Source organism: Schistocerca nitens, chromosome 5 (genome assembly GCF_023898315.1).
Source record: "Schistocerca nitens isolate TAMUIC-IGC-003100 chromosome 5, iqSchNite1.1, whole genome shotgun sequence".
In the NCBI taxonomy this organism is placed as follows: domain Eukaryota; kingdom Metazoa; phylum Arthropoda; class Insecta; order Orthoptera; family Acrididae; genus Schistocerca; species Schistocerca nitens.
The window spans coordinates 231934908-231957164 of NC_064618.1; the positions used below are offsets into that span (position 1 = coordinate 231934908).

General features: G+C 41.2%; 1 protein-coding gene across 1 annotated transcript in view; it reads right to left on the bottom strand.

The window, feature by feature from the left end:
• The window catches only part of LOC126259486 (soluble guanylate cyclase 89Db-like), a 497463-nt gene that overhangs the window by 68376 nt on the left and 406830 nt on the right, over positions 1-22257 (bottom strand). Inside the window, exon 6 of the mRNA XM_049956325.1 lies at positions 20520-20791. Coding sequence (XP_049812282.1) covers positions 20520-20791 — 272 coding nt within the window. The remainder of the gene's footprint in view (positions 1-20519; positions 20792-22257) is intronic.

A 22257-nucleotide genomic window follows, 5' to 3' on the forward strand; every position in this document is an offset into this window, starting at 1 on the left:
CGGTGTTAACATCTGTTACATTATTCACTGATGCTGCTGCCCTTAGGCTATACTCATTAGATCAGTAATTGCTGTCCTCTTTCCATTCACTTCACTAATTCCTTTCAAGTCTAACTTTAGCCTTCTCATCTCTCCTTTTAAATTCTCCAATATCCATGAAAAATAACAGGGTTTAAAAGAAGAAGCAAGCAATAATTATGGCTATAACAGGAACAAATACAAAGTGTATTTGAACAAGTGATTCCTACAGAACAGACCAAACTCAAATTCTGAACGACATATTCACATTGAAGTCAGGAAGATGAGAGTCATTTGGACAGTTACGTAAAAGTAGGAAGATCAGCATCCGCCAGTACGAAATGAAAGTCATAACTAGCTACACGACGTAACATATCATTAAAGACGGAGGGGTGGGAGCAGAAGCAAAAGAATAAGAAGTTTAGCAGTTTCAGTCACTCCTCAGGAAATTGAATATTTGCTCACTTCCATACTTGTTTGCGGCCATACGTTTCTCTAAGTTCATCACCTCTCTCTTTCGACAGAACTGTTACATTATGAGAAATGTATTTAACACAACTTTAATTAGATTGTTGTTGTTGTTTGTTGTTGTTGCGGTCTTCAGTCCTGAGACTGGTTTGATGCAGCTCTCAATGCTACTCTACCCTGTGCAAGCTTCTTCATCTCCCAGTACCTACTGCATCCTACATCCTTCTGAATCTGCTTAGTGTATTCATCTCTTGGTCTCCCTCTACGATTTTTACCCTCCACGCTGCCCTCCAATGCTAAATTTGTGATCCCTTAATGCCTCAAAACATGTCCTACCAACCGATCCCTTCTTCTAGTCAAGTTGTGCCACAAACTTCTCTTCTCCCCAATCCTATTCAATACCTCCTCAGTAGTTACGTGGTCTACCCACCTTATCTTCAGCATTCTTCTGTAGTTATTGTAAAATTATGTATTAATTACGATAACTACCATTTTGCTGGTAATTTTCAGGTTCGCACAGTCTATTGCAACTGAATAAAACTGGTTTTACCATGACATACGCCTTTTTCCTTTATTTTTTTGAAAAGCATCATCAGTGGCAGGTACGTAGATAATGCTTAGATGTCGTGCAGCATATCTAAACTTCGGCTCCAAACAACAGAGACGAAACAAGTATGTATGATAAAATTGATTTTATTCAGTTTCAAATAGACAGACCCAACAAGAAAATTATCGACATAGTATTACAGACAACTGATGACGACAGGACAACAAAAATTAAAGATATTTACGAATTTTTGTGTTTTCAGCTGAACTGTCATTTTCTATTTACACGATGTTTCGGCAACGTCCTTAGTTGTCTTCGTCAGACGTCGAGTGCAATTTTCATTGATCAGTGTTTGGACTCCAACCATGTTACGAACGATACACTTAGAATGCCACCCTAGCGACTTTTCCCCGGCGGCGCGAGACAATAAAACAGTCAATGAATTAAAAAACGACAAGAAGGCAACGTAAGGACGTTACATGCGAGGAAAATCGTGTTAATAGGCACTCATCTGTGGCAGAGAGAGAAAGAGAGAGTTAGTAGGCGTTTATCTGTGTGTGTGTGTGTGTGTGTGTGTGAGAGAGAGAGAGAGAGAGAGAGAGAGAGACAAAGAGAGAGAGAGAGAACTGACATGTTTTTTTATTTGATTTCAGCGAACTTCAGGTAAACTTTCATTAAGCTAAACTCCCTGCCCAGGTTATTTCTATTATCTCGATTTCCTGCTTTTGTTACACTGTCTCAGAAATTCGTCGCCTACACCGCGATGCTGGTATCACTGAATTTCATTTCATGCTGAAAGGCGAGACAGCATTCGCTGACAACTGATTTACTTGGCTGCACCAGGAGGATAAAACGCTTGTGATCATTACATACCCGTTGAATAGTTATCATAACCTGTCGAACATCCGATGTGCCACGTTCCCACGATGTGTTGTTCAGAACCCTTTTTCGGAGTTCTGCATTATATTTCACGCAGTACAGTAGTTTTATTTTCGGCGGAGGCACCGATACACACTAGAAACTTTTTCGAAGCACTATTCCGATCTTCCTGGAAATGACACCATGGTATGGAAGGTATGCGTCTCTGGTTTCTTCATTATTGATTCCGGTTCCCTCTGCAGGGGGTGTCGATTTGATTTGCAGGGCGCTACAGATCCATCGTTCTGCGTATCCATTCTTTTTTGAAAACCTCCCCCAGATGTGTCAGTTGTTCGACGAGGCTTGCTTTCTGTGACGGAGTAAGTGCTCTGTGTAGCAGTGTTCTAAGCACGGAACTTCTCTGTGGTGTAGTGATGATAGTTTGTGGAATGCGGTTAGAGAATATGGGCGGAATACCTGCAGATACCGCGACCCAGTGATCCATCCGCACTTTTCTTAACCACAAACTCGTTCTGTTTCCATCGTGAATTTTATACTAACATGCATCGAGTTGAGATGCTGCAGGAATTCATGAAGTTCGACCATCCCACGTGGCCAAACTACAAATGTGTGACCAACATACCGAAAGAAACATGTTGGCCTCTGTTTGGCAGATTCTAGTGCTTTGGCCTCGAAATACTACGTGTGTAAGTTGCCAACTACTGAAAATAACAATCTGCCCAAGGCCACACCTTTTATTTGTTCATAATGTTTCCTGTCGAAGACAAAATAAGCGGCCTAGAGGACGTGCCTAAAGAGCTCCGTAAAACCCGTCTCGAACTTAATTCCAACAATTCTTTAAGCGGTATTGTGGTGAAGAGAGAAACCACATCAAAACTAATCGTGATATTCGTGTCCTGAAATCGCATTTCTTCGAGACAATGGACGAAATTGGTGGTTGCGAATGTGATATTCACATTGCTTGACATAGTAATTGCTTCAGATATTTCGCCAGCACGTACGTGGGACCTGAGATGTTACTAACGGCGGGGTCAGGGATTTTCTCTGCCTCGTGATGACTGGGTGTTGTGTGTTGTCCTTAGGTTAGTTAGGTTTAAGTAGTTCTAAGTTCTAGGGGACTGATGACCATAGATGTTAAGTCCCATAGTGCTCAGAGCCATTTGAACCATTTGTTACTAACGACACTGGTTAACAAAAATATCTTTTTTATAGTTACAACAACAATGCACACTTTTTCTTAAGATAATTCGCTCCTAAATCCATAACTTAACTCCGTCCGAACAGGCCTTGGAAGGCCCAACGGTACCGACCGGACGCCGTGGCATCCTCAGCCCACAGGCTTCACTGGATGCGGATATGGAAGGGCATGTGGACAGCGCACCGCTCTCCCGACCGTATGGCGGTTTCCGAGACCGGAACCGCTACTTCTCAATCAAGTAGCTCCTCAGTTTGCCTCACAAGGGCTGAGTGCACCCCGCTTGCCAACAGCGCACGCGAGACCGGATGGTCACCCATCCAAGTGATAGCCCAGCCCGACAGCGCATAGCTTCGGTGATCTGACGGGAACCGGTGTTACCACTGCGGCAAGGCCATTGGCCCTAAATCCATGCCGGCCGGAGTGGCCGTGCGGTTCTAGGCGCTACAGTCTGGAACCGCGAGACCGCTACGGTCGCAGGTTCGAATCCTGCCCCGGGCATGGATCTGTGTGACGTCCTTAGGTTAGTTAGGTTTAAGTAGTTGTAAGTTCTAGGGGACTGATGACCTCCGAAGTTGAGTCCCATAGTGCTCAGAGCCATTTGAACCATTTGAACCTAAATCCATACCTAATTTAAGAATTTCTTAACCGGCCTCCGTTTTCGTATTATAAAGGGATGTTTTAATGTTTACGATAGGCTATGTATTTTACAGAATGTTTAAAAATCTTGCGAAAAACGTCTGGAGGCAGAAGAAGTTATGGGGAAGAACGTTTGTTAGAGAAGTGTTCGCTCATGCTTCCTAGCAGCGCGAGGCGTCGTTTTATAGAATTAGCCAGCCCAGGGACGATGAGATTTCGTCGAACTAGCGGGGTCCGCTAACCAGGTCTGCTGCATCTGCGTGCTACCTGCTCCAGTAAATTGATAGAGTGATATTCGACAAGAAAATATTGAGAATGTGTGTGTCTTAGCGGAGAAAGATATTTTAGAAGCTCGGCCTACCGTCTTTAACGTGGAGGTAGGTCGATGCTTGTAGGCAACACAAACTGCTTACGAAAGCAGCAGAGAACCTACGCCCTGACGCTTCTCAGGGCATATTCAATTATGAAAGATGTCCGAAGTCGCCGGGAAGCGTTGGCGAACACTTCGCCTATAGAAAAAGTTGTTCCTCACGACGTGATCTATCATTCCTAGACGCGTAACGCAATTTTGGGAAGACGCAATAATAATCTGACAAAAGGACATTCTCTGTCAACAAGACTTAAAAAATTGTTAGTACACAAAGGCGATCACAGACATTACTAACAGAGTGAAATATAGTTAAGAATCATACCTACAAATACGAAGAGCGTTCAATAAGCGATGTAAAATATTCTTTTCTGATAGCACGTTGGTATTATTCAGGATTCAAGTACACCACATTATGTTGTGACTGACAATTCGAAATTTTTCACAAATACAACTTTTATTGATATATGTTTACAAGTTTGATGACTGAACAACAAACGATATGTAACAATAACGATGCCAGTAAAACTCGCCTAATTGAGGCAAATAAAAGTTCACTTCTAATTTTCCACAAAGGTTCGTGGTAACACACACAACCTAGTAACAGTCCAATTCTGAGACGAAGACGTAATCTTCAACGGTCGAAGTACACGAGATCGGCATCTGGAGTGAACTGAACTTCGGGGTTGGTTCTAGCCCCTAAACAGCTGTCTCCAGCCAATCAGGTTTTGGCGTAGTGATACTTCCTACAAGCCGTGGCTCGAGGTCTCCCTGCAGGAAGTAGTGCTCGGAATGTCTATTACCATTATCTTGTATGTAAATAGCTGGTGTTTACCATGGCGCTTTTGGTACCCCTTGGATGTAGACAACTTCGTCCTCCGTGATGTAATATAGGTTGCCGGCCCTCAGGGGCTACCTTGGCTCCGGTATAACACTTTGCCCATACTTTTGGCCACAAAACTTTGTCTTTCAACATATGCCACCTTCCTGGGAGGGCCAGTATGCCCGCATGGTACCACTCTACTTGTCGACGCCGGAGTCAACAACTTGCTGCATCAATAAATTCATAATCTACGCAATGCTTCCAGCGGAGTGTACCCTTCGTTGGACCAAACAGGTGGAAGGTGCGCGATCCCAGCTGTAGGGTGGACTAGGAAGAATAGTCCAATGAAAACTTGTCAGCTCCTCTCGGGTGGGCAGACTTGTGTGAGGCCTTGCGTTGTCAAGGAGAATGAGAAGTTCGTTTTTATTTTTGTGGTGACGGACGCATTGAAGTCGTTCTTCAATTTCCTGAGGGTAGCGCAATGCACTTCAGAGTTGATCGTTGCACCTCGAGGGAGGACATCAAACAATAACCCCTTCAGAGGCCCAGAAGACCGCCTGATGGTGCGGCTTTGAACTTTTTCTGCGGAGGAGAGGTGTTGTGACGTCACTCCATGGACTGTTCGTTTTGTTTCCGGTTCGCAGTGATGAACCTATCTTTCATCGCCTGTAACGAAGCTCGATAGAAAACTGTTAGTATCATCCTCGAAAAGCGCAAGTAATTCCGCACAGATGGTCCTTCGCTGCTCATTATGCTCCTCTGTCAGGTGGTGAGGAATCCAGTGGGTACACACTTTAGGTACTCCAGCTGGTGGACAAGTGTGACAGCACTACCAACAGAGACGTCCAGTTGTGCTGCGAGGTCACCTTGAATGAGAGTGTCCGTATGTTTCAACACTGAGGGATCACAGCTGCGTGCGGCCGGCCGCAACGCGGGAGATCGGACAGCTTTGCGTGATCTTCTTGCGGTGATGGCTGACTGTTCGCCGAACGACTCACCGTGTTTTTGTTCACTGCCAGGTCTACGTAGACATCCTGCAAGCGCCTATTAATATCTGCGTGCTCTTGTTTTCTGTCAAGAGAAACTCAATGACAGCTCTTTCCTCGAAACGCATCTCCCTTACAGTCGCCATTTTGAATGCTACATATAGCGCCGCCGGCAACGGTCTTGCCGCAGTGGTTACACCGGTTCCTGTAAGATCACCGAAGTTAAGCGCTGTCGGGCGTGGTCGTCACTTGGATGGGTGACCATCCAGGCTGCCATGCGCTGTTGCATTTTTCGGGGTGCACCCAGCCTCGTGATGCCAATTGAGGAGCTACTCGACCGAATAGTAGCGGCTTCGGTCAAGAATACCATCTTACGACCGGGAGAGCGGTGTGCTGACCCCGCGCCCCTCCTATCCACATCCTCCACTGAGGATGACACGGCGGTCGGATGGTCCCGGAAGGCCACTCGTGGCCTGAAGACGGAGTGCATTACGTACAGTGCCGCCACGTATCGGAACTTCATTGAACTGTAGGGGCCGAAGCGGAATATCTCACGATGTTCCATAAAAAATCTGACATTTTTTTTTCGACTTAAATTGACCGAGAAAAAATGTGTTGCATTCCTTATTGAAGGTCACTCGTATTTCTTTGCCGATTTGCAGCGATATTTTGCTGTAGGAACTTTTCTGAAACCTATGAACAATTGTTTACTCGGCTATCATTGCCAAGAGTCTGTATAACGAACTCAATATCATTACCAAAAGCCATGTTACCATTCTTCGAGAAATATTAAAAAAAATAGCATGGCATTCATGAGAAACACTCACTTTCGTATTGCGAAGAAGAGATTCCATCATTTTAATCGTAAAACTAAAGGCTCAGCCTGTTGCTTCGATGAATTTAATACACAAACAAAATAGTCGAGCTTCCTTGAGTCAATAGATGTTCCCACGTTGAGTCTGGATGCATATCTCCATCATCTTCTGTCTGATCGTCTTCACACACAGTCATATTCTCAGAAGGCACTCGCATGAGCAGTGTTTCAGTATTACGCCTTATTTCTTTTTTGTTTTGATTCCTCCTGATGGTTCTATGCGGCCTTTGTGTAGAAGCCACAATGACTTGCACAGCAAGCACAATGATGCTTCCCACACAAAGCCTGAAGTCAGTAAGACAATACAACAATTACAAACAACGGGTCAGCAAGCGTTGATGAAGCTCCTGTCTCCGTTCTACGTAATGGTGGGCGTAGATAACTTACATAACTTACGAGCCCCATTAAAAAACATTCTTTAGTTTACATATTTTTCCAGAGTATTTAAAGCACTCACGAGTCTTGCCCTTACTAAAGAAAGGTAAGGCGGAAAGCACTGAAAACTACAAGCCAGTTTCATTGTTGTCTTTATTCTCAAAAACAATTGAAGCAATCATGAAAGACTTATATTAGTAAATACAACATTTTCATCGAAGCACACTTTGGTTTCCGATGAGGAAGAAGAATATCGGCCATTACAGAGTTCCCAAAAGTGGAACTTGAAGCTCCTGACGTGGGTGACTATTATACAGGCATATTCTTAGACTTTTCCACCGCTTTTGACACTTTTGACCTTAAAATACTTCCAAACAAGCTAGAAGTGCTAAGCATAAGAGGAACAGCGGACGAATGGTTTCTGTCTTACTTGAAAAACGAGGTTCAAAAGTTAGAGATATTCGCACATCTATTGGTGGTAAAGTGTTAGTAATACTGGGTGGTTATAAGTTCGGGTACTCATGAAGGTCGAATGTGGGCTGTAATTATGGTATGGCAGTGAAATTTCGTAGATATGCTAATGTCTTAATTCGGAACCGGTAGACGCTGAAAAAAAGTGCGAATTTTCTGGCGCCGTGTATGGCTTACATGAGCGGTATGACACCCTTGCTGTCGTTTGACAAGCAATAACGTGAGTGAACAGAATGGCAGTCGAGAAGAGAGACCGAGTGCAGTTACTGAAACTGTTTAGTGTGAACGGCAGCAATTACAGTACTGTATTGAGAGAGCATCGGCGGCTGCAAGGTTTGGGGAGAGGTCCGATGTCATTAAATGGTTTAAAGAAGATGATACTGAAGTTCGAAAAGACGAGGGAGCTTGCTGTGGCACCCGAAAGAGGAAAGCGTCTATCCAGGTGGACGTTATTGACGAGCCTGCTGTTGCTGCAACCAACCATCCAGCACGTGCCTGACTCAGTTTTCAAGTTGATTGTGGAGTACAGTTGAATAAAAGTGGCCACGGTCAGCTTTCTGAGCAGACTGGAACGCTGCAAGGGGCACAGCAGCATTTTCACAGTCCGGGAGTCCTTACAGTGTTTGGCGATCAACGAAACCATGTTTTGTATTCTACGTTACCTGAAACGTGCCGTGTGTGTCAAGGAACATTATACAATAAGTCCAACGGAATGAGACAGTGCAGCTGTTAAGGCACCGATCTCATATTCGGGAGGATGGAGTGCGCTGTCTGGCCATCCTGATTTGGGTTTTACGTGAATTTCTTAAACCATGGTCATAGCCGTCCTGTCCTCATAAAGCATGTTATGTATTATGCATCTCGTATGTTTTGAGCTAATGATTTGCACTGTGCGACCTTGACAATACCTATACCAGTGCGGGCTGATCTTCACATGAAAAAAGGTAGATAAATAGAAAAATAAATTCAATGTAGTTCCCCTTGTGTATTACGAAAACATGAAGTTTAAGTGAGACTTTGTATCAAAAAAATTTCATCGAAACTCTTCTTTCCATCTTCCTTACACCGTGCTTCATCAGTTCATTTGTCTTTTGGTCATGGTTGTGTGTGTGTGTTTTGAATTGCATAATTTCATTAGATTTCTCTGTCATTTACAGTTGATTATAGGAAATTGTAAACGTTTTAGTCATCCTTGACACGATAGTTCCGACTGAAATGTATTCCAGCATTAGTTTTGTAATTAATCTCTAATTCGTTTGCATCAAATGCAAATTAAAAGCATTGTGAGGCTATTTATAAAATAGATTACGGTATCTGCTGTTGAACATGATGGGTTATCTTCATCCCCTCCCCCTCTTCTTTTAAATGGTGCTTACTAACGTGAACACTACTGAAAACGTGTAAAACCACCAGATGATGACAAAAATATGGCTGTAGGCACTATGGGACTTAACCTCTGAGGTCATCAGTTCCCTAGACTTAAAACTACTTAAACCCAACTAACCTAAGGACATCACACACATCCATGCCCGAGGCAGGATTCGAACCTGCGACCGTAGCAGCCGCGTGGTTCCGGTCTGAAGCGCCTAGAACGCTCGGCCACAGCGGCCGGCCAGATGATGACAGTTTATTCTATTAACCACCAATAACAATTCCTCAGACCAAAATGACAATTTACTTTATGGACTTTAGGGATGAAGACCATCGTAACACTTGACTAGCATCGTAGAACAATTTAGACGTGGAAAATGTTTCATTTGAGGAAAATAACATTGTGACACTTGAGATAAGCATTTCATTTTTTTTATCGCTGACTGAGCCATCTACGGGGGACGTGGGAGGGGGCGGGGGAAGTTAACTGCCGCTAGTGAGAGCTCATTTAGCTTTCCAGTATGACAAGGAACCTGAAACAACATAGCCAGCTTTTTTATGGACGAAAAACCTGTAAAACTGCCACTAAATGGCATACAAATATCCATGAAATGACGTGTGAGTGATATAGTAGATAATTAAAGAGAATTATAATATGAACGGAAGTAATGAAAATTTTTATAGGAGATTGGAACTGAAACTACGAACAGAATAATTAATTTAAAATCACTATGTTTTTTCTTAATAACTATTATTCTACGAAGATGCACGAAAATTGTTCTATAGCTATTCTAGGACTACTGTAGTACATGAGAGGCAGAATGCAAAGGCTCTCGAAAGTGAAGGAATGTCTGTTGTCGAACGGACGGTGTGAGCTTGTTCGAAAATTTTCCAACCGTTGCTGAAACAACTGGAGCTTTTACTTGATGTTTTCCTTTAGTTTCGAAAACGAATCTTAAAAACTACATAGATTATCGCTATTTCACAAACGGACATTACGTTTAGTACAATGTCAATACAAAATATCGATACGCACACCTGTCAGAGGTTAACAATAATGACGTGATAATGACAGTAAGCTGATGAACCATCGATTTATTTTCAATATGTACGAATACATTCTTCAGCAACATTGCTGCGTTTTTCCTAGAGGCACGCTAATTGATTGTTCTTGCCAATATCAAAAGGATGAAATAATGTATTATAAATGGACATTAAACGAAAAGACGTAAAATTGAGGTAAATCTTAAACTGACATCATCTCTGAAAAATAAAACAAAGTACAATACCTATATGACGAAAAATTCAAATTTAAGTTTATGTTTCCATAGACACAACATTCGGGATTTTAGTACTTGTGAACAACGCAAAACTCATAAACAAAAAACAATTACATGTCAGCAAACTACAAGCATTACTAATAAGCTATAATAAAATGAAATGAAGCTGCCAATCCTCTGAATGATGAAACTACTGCGTATGTAAAACGGAAAGGTCATCCGCCGTTCCCAAGCCTATCAGGGTAACAAAACAAAAACAAGTGCATGACAAAACACAGTCCACGAAAGCTTATTCCTTCAAAATTCAGATAATGATTAACAACTGTCAGGTGCTAATTTGAAATAGTGTATTGTAATATATTTCTTTTTATTTGTTTGAAAAGGTGTTCATTTGTTCTATGTGGCTATTGATCGATATTTGTCATTGACTGTACGAAGTCTTCCCCATTGGAACTAGTGCCAACCTATGCAATCTAACAGTGGGTGACACTCGTTCACTGGCTGTTGTATAACAGCTTTCATTCAAATAATTCCATAATCACTACTACAAATAAGTACCACATTTGAACTTGAACGTCTCTACAATGCATTGTCACGGAAGTCACACGCGTCAGCTGGACGATATGGTGCGAGAGTGCTGTAGGTGGTGGACCAAGTTTTTTCTCAAATTTTCCATAATAAAAAATATCTTGTGAGCGAGCAGTGGTGCATGAATATGGGTTATTTAGAATTTTATATGTTGTGAAGTGTAAAAAGTATAGTGAGTAGGGTGAAAAATGAGTGATATATGTAAGTTTTTTCGACTTCGCGAACGAATGAAAACAGAAGATGAAAGTGAGAGAATCGAAAAATATACTGCCTGCAATGAAAAGCCACAAGGAAAGGATGAGTCAAACTCAAATATCATTTTTACAAATCCCAGAAATTGTACTGATGGAGAAAATATAGACTTAGCCAGGACCACAGCTGGCTTCAAGTACTTTGATCAAAAGGACAGTAGCCCCGTGATCAGTATTTCCGATGTCGGAAATTGCTTTGAAAAACAAAGGAGATTGACGATTCCCAAAATATAAGATTTTACTGAATTTGTGGCAACCTGACAAAAATTATAGTTTCAAGAATGACGTAGATGGCATAAGGAGAATATTTTGGTTGGACTGGCTATTATTATATCCATGGTTGGTTTGTTCTAAGGCCGGCGTCATTGGTAGTCATTATAGTGCATTTATAATCCATTCATTCACGAAATGTTCAAATGTGTGTGAAATCTTATGGGACTTAACTGCTAAGGTCATCAGTCCCTAAGCTTACACACTACTTAACCTAAATCATCCTAAGGACAAACACACACACCCATGCCCGAGGGAAGACTCGAACCTCCGCAGGGACCAGCCGCACAGTAAACGACTGCAGCGCCTTAGACCGCTCGGCTAATCCCGCGCGGCATTCATTCGCGAGTTTCAAAAAGTTTCACGAATTTATAAAAATGCATTTGCATACTGAATGGCACAAAGATGCTGTTAAGAAGTGAAATAATTTTGTTAATATTATGCCAAAACTAAGTGTGACAGAGAACTCATCAATGAGACTTTTGCAAAATTAGTACAAAATAACTGCGCTACCAAATCAATAATTATCGTTTATACATTACATGACTTGCCTTTTAAGTGTAAAAAGAATTCCAAATGCTGTTTTTGATGATTTTCTGCAGTTTAGATTTTATTGCGGAGACAAATTGAAACAGACCCTAAAATGGCAACTATATTTTTCATAGAACGCCAAATGATTTAGATTCTGAAACAAACTGTGGAATTTTATGTTATGCATTATCCCGCAGGTTGTGTATGAGTGGGAACAGGATATACTTTCCACGTAAATAAATTTGAAAATCGGTGTTGAAGCTTGTAGTATTGGTGCAAAACTGTAAAATGTGGCAAATGTTATCTATAGGAATTTTTTAATGCCGTGAAAACAGTCAATTGATAAAATAGGACTCATGATGGGAAAATAACATAAATAGTGGGAAAAAGTAAAATCTAGGAATGTAAAAACATGTTTTTCAGTAGTTATCTTGTAAGCTTGTTTATAACATTGACCAAGTACTACAAGCGCATTGTAGAAACCAAAAGGAGAAAATGTTGACAACGTGACAATGTCTCAAAATTTCTAAATCACATGCACATGGAAAATGTTTTGTTCCTACTAACATGAAAACTAGTGTGTGTCCCCAATTGCTGAAGTATTTTTGCAGACATTTTGGACTTGGAAAGAACATTATGATACTTGACAAGTATCATAGAGCAGTTTACTTGTGGAAACTACTTATGTATTTTACATACACTCTCCACATAATTTTTTGGATTACTTTTGAAAATAGTGAAAAAATTCAGGTCGTACAGATATTTTTGAGCACAGCTAAGATAGCGGCTTTGGGGATGCATTCGACTGACTGTTTTATTTTAATTCCTGCTAAATATTACTCTGTGGTTGTTTTGTTGTAATGGTGACCACCGTTCCAAAAGATGAAGTGTGGCTTTTTGGGATTTGACTGACGTCATAAATAAGGCATTGCTTGTGCCGTAATCATCATAGAAAAGGGGGTGTGGCTTGTGGCCTCACGGATGGGGCATTGACTTAGATCACGTGACATAAAAGGTAAAAATGAAGTAAGCCAGAGGCCCCATAGATATGTTGCTAATTTTATAGGTGTGAGCGACAAGAAGTTCTCTCTGCAAGCAGAATAATTATTGTAGTCGCTGAGTAATATTACAACTGTTGGGTAGCCTTCGCGGTGGGTAAAGCAATTATATCTTGGTCTTCTTAGAGCTCCCTCAGTGTTTCCTGCTAGCTGTTTATCAGACCACATGGAGCCAGTTGCCCGCTTCACGTCTCGGAGAGTCTCAAATGTTACTGTAGATCTTCTGAATGTATTTCAAAAATGGCTCTGAGCACTATGGGACTTAACTTCTGAGGTCACCAGTCCCCTAGAACTTAGAACTACTTAAACCTAACTAACCTAAGGACATCACACACATCCATGGCCGAGGCAGGATTCGAACCTGCGACCGTAGCGGTCTCGCGGTTCCAGACTGAAGCGCCTAGAACCGCTCGGCCACATCGGCCGGCGCTGAATGTATTTCGGTGCTGTGTCTCTCTACATGTGTGTGTTCAGTTTTCGATCTTTCATTACGTTTACGTAGCAGTGAAGTCTTGCTTTCGGTTTCTGGTGAAGGATATTGTAAATGAGTTTCGTCCGTTTGGGGCCAGCATTTCTTCCTATTTGCCTGTAAAAACGAACTTTCTGTTTGCGTATGGTATTTTTTAGAGCTGTTTATTAGTTTTACGTTAATAGATCAATTTTTATAATTTATGCTCTGTATATTGTTAAAGATCTTTTTCTTTTTTCGTTATAATCCCACTGATAAAGGTCTGTCAGAAATAATAATACACTCAGATGCTTAATCGTAGACAAACTGGCTATTGTGATTATGAACCTTTATTTGTAGAAAAGTATTTTATATATTAAATATTTTGTGTGATTTGGAAAGATATTTCTATTTTTCTGGCTCTTACTCTCAAGGCTTCTGCGGCCAACCTAGTGGCTGAGTTCCATTCTTCCCGACATTAAAGCAGTTCAAACGTTGTAATGTTGCATACCTGGTGTTTAACTAGATCGTTTCGTCCTTAATATTTGACTAACGGTTTTCAAGAAATATTTGGAAGCTAGTGTTTCCTACTACTTCTTTCAGTACAATAATTTGTTCTGTTACTGTTTCAGAATTTTCTGTCATTATTGTGTATCATTTGTAAAAGCTAAACAGTCTATCCCGTACCATTCTCCTTAGTACCAATACTTAAAGTGTTAAGCAGTTTCTTAGTATCATTCGTTATTTTTGCCCATCGCTAGCCGAATTCCTGCTTTGATTACAAATTGTGTAGAGAAACATTCTTGTGGCTTAAATTGAGTGTTGTGCTTCCTATCTTAGACTTGTCGGTTTGAGCTCGAACTGTGTCTGAAAGCATCTTTCACGAGAGAACAACTGTCGATTTTTTAATTTATTTTTAACTTCTAGCATCGTTAAACAACCTTTATTCAACGAAAACGACATGCGTAAAACAATCGCCACTGCAAAATACAATTTACAAAAAATATGAGAGTGATTTTTCAGTCGTTTTGCGAAAAAAGGAATCTTATTTTAGTTCGTATTTATTTTAGTTTGTATTGTTCATCGGACCCATTTTCTTGTTAGTGAGCATCAGGCTGAATGTGTAGAGAGCCCATCTTCTAAACACTTAAATTAAAAATAGTATAGTAATAGTTTTTACAAGCTTTTTTTGTGTTCTGACTATATTTGTTCCAGTTAATGACTAGTTTCGCCCTAAGGATAACATGCGTTGTAGTTTCGTCTCTCTCGCTGGTCCTGCACGTTAATGAGAAAGAGCGAAAACAACTGCAAGATATCAAAACTTCAGTGCAATTTAGAATTAAGGGAATGAGTGTTCTGCATTTAGCTTAAGAGGAGAGGCAACAGTAAGCAGAGCTGGCTAGAGACACATGAAGCATTTCCGGAAGCGAGCGATGTTCGTGGCTGCAGCTCCATTCTCGGATTTCATTACCTGCTGGTTCTATGGCGAGCAGTAAAATTTATTACGCTATAAATTCCGGAGCACAGCGTAGGAAACGCGAAACCAGTAACTTTTAAAATCGCTTTACATGGCGATAAATCCGTCGCTCGTGCAACTCGTTATTCGTTCTCACAGCTCTTGTGATGCAATGAAGTGTGTGCCCTTCTAATAATGTACTAGTATACTAGTGAACAGACATCGGATTCAGGATACGATATGTAGTAGTAAACTTTGAGTACGGCGTACTGTTTCTACTGAATGATACTATAAACCTAATTTTAAATTTGTATGGCCCAAATCTACTTGTCAGTTTAAAGAGTTTGGCATTTATGGTACTGTTGTCTGAAATAAGGCCGCAAGAAGTACCGTTATGTGAGAATCGGGTTGCTCTAGTGTCAGACAAAATGGTTCAAATGGCTCTGAGCACTATGGGACTTAACTTCTGAGGTCATTAGTCCCCTAGAACTTAGAACTACATAAACCTAACTAACCTAAGAACATCACACTCATCCATGCCCGAGGCAGGATTCGAACCTGCAACCTTAGCGGTCGCGCGGTTCCAGATTGTAGTGCCTAGAACCGCTCGTCCACCCCGGCCGGCAGTGTCAGACATTACCGTTTTTAAATGTATAATAAAGTTTTTCATATCGTAATATATTATGTTTTAAACAAAAGATGTTCTTAGGAAATATGAGATGTGCGATCGGAGTAACAATTTCTTGACTCGCAACTCAATGTATTGAAAACAATATATATTGTGAGTTAATGTAAATATAGAAACATTGTTTCATTCTGCACATTTCCTACTATTAATAATTATTGTTATGTTTCGAAAACCATGTACTTCGAGCTCTATAACCTATCAGCACGCTTTGCATAGCCTGTACGTTAAACAGTTACACAATCAATTTAGTTGCTATTACACAGCAAATATGCAGTATTTGTATTTGTGTGTGCTACAGATGCAGACAATGATCTCCTATCCCTCGAAATGAATATGATATGATTAAAAAGTTGTCTTTTATTACACAACAGCTGATATCGCTATTGCTCGGTTACTTATTTATCCTAATCATTTATTTTGCGAAAAGAGAATGAAATGTGTCTACAAAGTGAAAACACATTTGGTTTATTAACATGATTTTAAAAGTAATATACCGTATACGTTTGTACAGTAAACCCGTTTACAAATTCACTGTAACATTAACAAAAAATCGACGATACACTATATTTTTAGTTTTCCTTCAGGTACAGGAATAAACAACAAAAATTTCGAATTAGACGGTAATAGCGTTCGTATTCGATTATTTTGAGTAGCCAGATGTTAGTTTGGTTGAAATTACCCCGAGTGTTCGGCAGCTATGCTAGAACACGCACAAAAACTCTTGAAAGCTGCCTGTTGTTGGCTCCTTCTTTCTTTCACCGCCTAATCCACCTGTTTTCAAGATCTATAATATTTATTTTACAATCATCGCTGAGATATTAACTTAGCCAGCGTTCAGTATATGTAAATTCTGGTGGTATGCTCTTTGCTTAATCACTGCTTTTGAATGTTTGATGATTCGTTGGTCATCAGCCAGTTCCGTGTCTTGGCAGTGCCAGATGGTCGCTTGTTCGAAAGGAAATCGGCCTTTCATTCTCGTTCTTCTTCTCAATAGTATAGCACTGCACTGGAAAAAGTCGCTGTTTAGTACATTGAAATGTTAAGATGTGTCTGGTTCTGGGGCCATATTTGAAAGAGCGAACTGTTCTGATGAAGTTACTTTGCTTGGAGAGCCATTGTTTTAGATAATTTGTACAACGTGCAAGACTGTCGGTAAGAACGTTCAAATTATTTACTGTGCTGAATTCTGACTTGCCATTTGAGGCGGGTGAAGTCGTGATTTGTATCCTTCCGCGTGCTGTTATACTTCTGCGTATTCATATGCAAAAGTTTAGGGTAGGAGTAGTTGCTTAGTATCACGTATTATGACATTTCTCGTGCGTTGGAGATACTACGCCTCCACCACAGGCCGGGTTCGTAATTTCGAAACTTGCCATTATTTCTTGGTTTCTGCGATACTAAGCGTAACAAACATATTTCTCATCCTGTTCGTGAACTTCCATTCTTGTGTTTTGTGCCGTCACTACCGCGGCAGGAAAGCGTTTCTAGCAATGCATTGCTATGTGATTTTCTGTCGTCTAGGCCTAATCTGTCTCTCCTGAAAGTGCGTAACCGCCGTGCTAAAACATCCTATCTACTGAGATAAGAAGGCCCGTTTTGTCCTTTGTATTAACTATATGAAAGTGTGATGTTTGACTTCTTTGGATGTATTATTACGAATCAGTGTTACAAATCTACTAATGGCCGTTAAATATTTCATTTGCATAGGACTGTAATGGGATGGCTTCCACATCACTGCCTTTGAGAGTGATTGATGCTTTTCACGAAACACACACACACGCACATGCGTACACACACACACACACACACACATACACATACACAAAATAATTTTCATTGTAGTACATTTATACTGTATTATATTTACTTTTCTTTAATCATTTATGTTTATTGAAAATTTAAGGGATGCGGAAGGCGGTGACGATATCGCAGAGCTTAAAACGTATGGCAGAAAATAAATACCTCCTTCGACGCCTCACTAATATCTGGGTTACGGGTAAGCTTCCGTGGGGGCCCCGTCACCCACATATGGGTGACGCTCTCCTTGTTCAAGCTGATATAATTTGCAGTTGGAATTTTCAAAGGATTTTGAAGGAATAAGCACTGAAATATAGTTATAGGATACACAACATAAACATACAAACAGTGTACACGTAATTTCATAGGCTTTATTCATTTATATTTAGGATTTTACATAATAATATGTCGCATGGTGTTCGTTAAAACATGCTAAACATATTTGAGGTGACTTTGGACTATTGGAACAATAGGTCGTAGCTTTCCTTTACATTTGTCTTCGCTTCTTGGCGTTCGGCAGTTTGTCTCTTCTTCTGGTAACATAGGGCGCTCATCCTTTGTATAGGCTTGCCCTGCTGATTCTTGTTTTTTTTTTTTTTTTTTTTTCATGAATCTCTAAGTGTTGGGACACGTTCCTTGTTTTATTTCTATTACTGTCGGGCGTAGCATTTTCCGCGGAGAATCAATCGGTAACGAGACGTTCCCGAAATTTTCTTATTTCTGTTTTTGTATTTATGGCCCTCTGGTACACGGTGTGAGCATTTATTTGTTCCTAAAATCAGATGCAGCTCATTTATGATAGCAATTGGTACCCTTCCGCATCCTTGTGGCATATGACACCGTCTGGTCGCTTTTGTCGATGTCAGTTCTTTCATTATTATATGCCAGTATTGCCAAAGATTTCTGTTTAGGAGGACGACCGCGGTGCATAGAATCCGAGCCTGATGTCATAATAGGTGCATGTTTTGTTGATAACACCTAACATCGCGAACGTCCATCCATTTTAGCGATACAATACCATCTTCACGTGCTATCATTTGACCTCTCTTCAAAGGGTACGACATTACAAAAAGTGGCATAATTTTTTGTTGTTGTACCGTGCATTTCCAACGACAAGCGTTTTGAATTTTAGACGTTTGACTGCTAATTCATAGCTCGTGTAAAAGTTGTTAAAAAACAAAGTTGGCCCTTCATTTAGTAATTTAGCTGCGAGTTCGATGCAGACATTTGCGGCTATGTCAGCTTGCTTTCTTCCGCTGGTATCTCGTCCAGAATATGCTTTTGCAGACCATATATACCATTTGGTTGAGCACAGTTTGAGAAGTTTTATAGCATACTTATACGATTTCGTAGATATGTATTGCCTGAATCTAGTCGTCCCGTCCTAGAAAGCACTGTCTCGTCGAATACAGTTTCTTCTCTTGACCAAAAGACTGATAATTGTTTGTCACTATTTTTAGGAGTGGTAGAACATTTACAAGGCCCTGCTCTCGTCTATCGTTTTGATACTTGAGAAAAGCAAGTTTGCTAACAACAATTCAAAACGTTTGCGGGTCCGCAGCTCGTGGTCTAGTGGTTAGCGTTCCTACCTCTGGATCACGGATACCCTGGTTCGATTCAAGGCTTGGTTGGGGATTTTCTCTGCCCAGGGAATGGGTCTTTTTGTTGTCCTAATCATTTCATCATCATCATCATTTGTGACTGTGGTTAGAGTGGACAGTGTAAAAAACTGGACTGTGTAAAAATTGGGACTTTGTACGGTCGCTGATCATCGCGCAGTTGGCGGCCCCCAAACCAAACATCATCAAAATGATTACGGGACATCTCGCAACATCTAACGATCGATGTCTGTACTAGACCCGTCCAAATCATCAGTCCTATAAACTTTGTAATTCCCTCCGATGTGGTGGGTTTCCATCTGATGAGTGGAGCGTGTTCAATCATTTCATGTTGACGCAGTTTTTGCTCTGTATATCTATGGAAATGGAAATGAGCGTTTGGCGTCATTGGCCGGGAGGCTCCTTGTGGGGCAGGTCCGGCCTCCTTGGTGCAGGTCTTATTACATTACAATTTTGCTTGTTGAATGTTAAGTGGAAGGTCGCTCACATGTATAAGGAATAATAGTGGACCAAGAATTGAACCTAGTGGGACTCCCTTTGCTGTGTTTACAGAAAGTGCACTTGGTCAGTGGTGCAGTTGGACAACTCACAGCGGAGAGTACAGGAAGATGATGGGATATAATGTAACATTAGTGCCCTCTGCAAGAAGTACCAGTCTTGTTTCTTGAATGTTAAGTGGAAGGTCATTCACGTGTATAAGGAATAGTTGTTGTTGTTGTTGTTGTTGTTGTTGTTGTTGTTGTTGTTGTTGTTGTCTTCAGTCCTGAGACTGTTTTGATGCAGCTCTCCATGCAAGCTTCTTCATCTCCCAGTACTTACTGCAACCTACATCCTTCTGAATCTGCTTAGTGTATTCATCTCTTGGTCTCCCTCTACGATTTTTACCCTCCAAGCTGCCCTCCAATGCTAAATTTGTCATCCCTTGATGCTTCACAACATGTCCTACCAACCGGTCCCTTCTTCTTGTCAAGTTTTGCCTCAAACTCCTCTTCTCCCCAATTCTATTCAATACCTCCTCATTAGTTATGTGATCTACCCATCTAATCTTCATCATTCTTCTGTAGCACCACATTTTGAAAGCTTCTATTCTCTACTTGTCCAAACTATTTATCGTCCTTGTTTCACTTCCATACATGGCTACACTCCATACAAATACTTTCAGAAACGACTTCCTGACACTTAAATCTATACTCGAAGTTAACAAATTTCTCTTCTTCTGAAACGCTTTCCTTGCCATTGCCAGTCTACATTTTATATCCTCTCTACTTCGACCATCATCAGTTATTTTGCTCCCCAAATAGCAAAACTCTTTTACTACTTTAAGTGTCTCATTTCCTAATCTAATTCCCTCAGCATCACCCGATTTAATTCGACTACATTCCATTATCCTCGTTTTGCTTTTGTTGATAAGGAATAGTAGGGATAGGAATAGTAGTGGACCCAAAATTGAACCCAATGGGACTCCCTTTGCTGCGTTTACGGAAAGCGCGGTGTGCCGGTGGTGCAGTTGTGCTACTCACAGCGGGGAGCAGAGGAATACGACGGCGCCCGACTCGCCCATGCGGCGCATCTGCCCCTTGAGCAGGATGGCGCGAGTTCCCTGGGAGCCGCGGCGGTCCAGGTAGCGCAGCTGTCGACGGCGCACGTCCAGCTGCTCCAGCTCCGGCTCGGGCTCCGGCTCCGGCGTGGCCGGCTGGCTGGGGCTGTCGCCGTCCAGCTGGTAGCCCTCGGGCAGCAGCCGCGGCGAGCGCAGCACCTCTAGCTCGAACAGCACCGAGTGCAGGTACAGCAGCTGCCGGAAGGAGAACAACGCTCACATCAACTCCCTCCTACTGGAAGCTAAGGCTTCAGCACGTTAACTTGTGGCTACTGTTACTGTCTTTAGTCCAAAGACTAATCTATTTTAAGCAAGCCTCTTCGTCTCTGCATAGATAGTGCAAAGTACATTTATCGTGAATATTCAAGAGCAGCTAAGTGTGAAAATCTACCATATAGCTCAATTCTTTTATCTTGGTGGTTCGCGCATGCCCGCCCAGACGCGGGAGATTGCTGCGTTGCCAGTTGTACGCGCCAAGAGAAGCAGCGCCATAGTATAGTATAGTTGACAAACTTACGTTTAGGGGACAGCGCGCAGTTTATGAAGTAAAGCCACCACGGCCGCTTTAACCCTTTCGCTGCTACAGAGACGTGCTCCCCGCATTCCGCGTTGTGCGCGATTTTGTCATCACTGCACTGCTCTCCTGTGCAGACACATGGTGTTCCGACTGCTTTGACACACTTTATCATTCGATTCCTCAAAAACTATTTGGTCCATGACTGATACCTTCCCCCCATAAATGACTTAATTTTCTTTCGATGTTCAACGCAGTTATTGTGCAGTATTAGATGTAGTAAACCATTGCACGAAATTTTGAAGAGTTTGTAGAGGTACAAGTCCATAGCGTATACTTCCCGTATGGTCGACTTTAGTTGCCACTAGAAATTTCAAAAAATTATATTCAAACGAATAAAATTCATGAAGTAAGACACTTCGATATTGATTTAAAATAAAGAAAAGATTAAGCATCGAACAAGGTTTGCAGCCATACACTTTAACCATTATGCTAATGCAACTCGTTATTCAATAGCTCTCCCGGCGGAGGACTTTAAAATATCATGCAAAATACCGACAAACACTGTTGTTATGACTATGAATTACTCACGTTTCGTCGAAGTACAATAGGAAATAAACAATTACTGCTGTTCTTTATTGCGAAAAAGCGGTTAGTGAGAATGATACAAACACCTTTCCTTGCTATCGCCTGAATTAGGAGGCTTATTGCTTGTTTGGTTTAATTAATTAATAGAATATGAAGCGATTGGTATAAAGAATGTTTTTTCCAACTTTCTATAAAAGAAAGTCTGCTATCAAGACATTGCTTTTGTTCAATTACTTTATTTATGACTGAACGTTTCTGAAACTGAAGACACTCGTCCGTGCTCTGCACTGCAGTCGAGCTCTGGCAACGTCGTTCTCTGTTCATTGGCTGACTGTGTTTTGTGACGTCAGATGCGCAGAACGAACCTAAACTCGGCCGCCGTTGTAAATGACGCGCACTTTAATAGCTCATATTTCAAAGTTACTGACAGTGGTATTACACTGGTGTTCATAGCTCAAAGACAAAAGTAGCTCTCACATGACGTGTCATGGCCAGGTAAGACATACATACACTGCCAGAAAAAAAAATTTGTACAACCTTTTAGAGGTTTACAATTCAT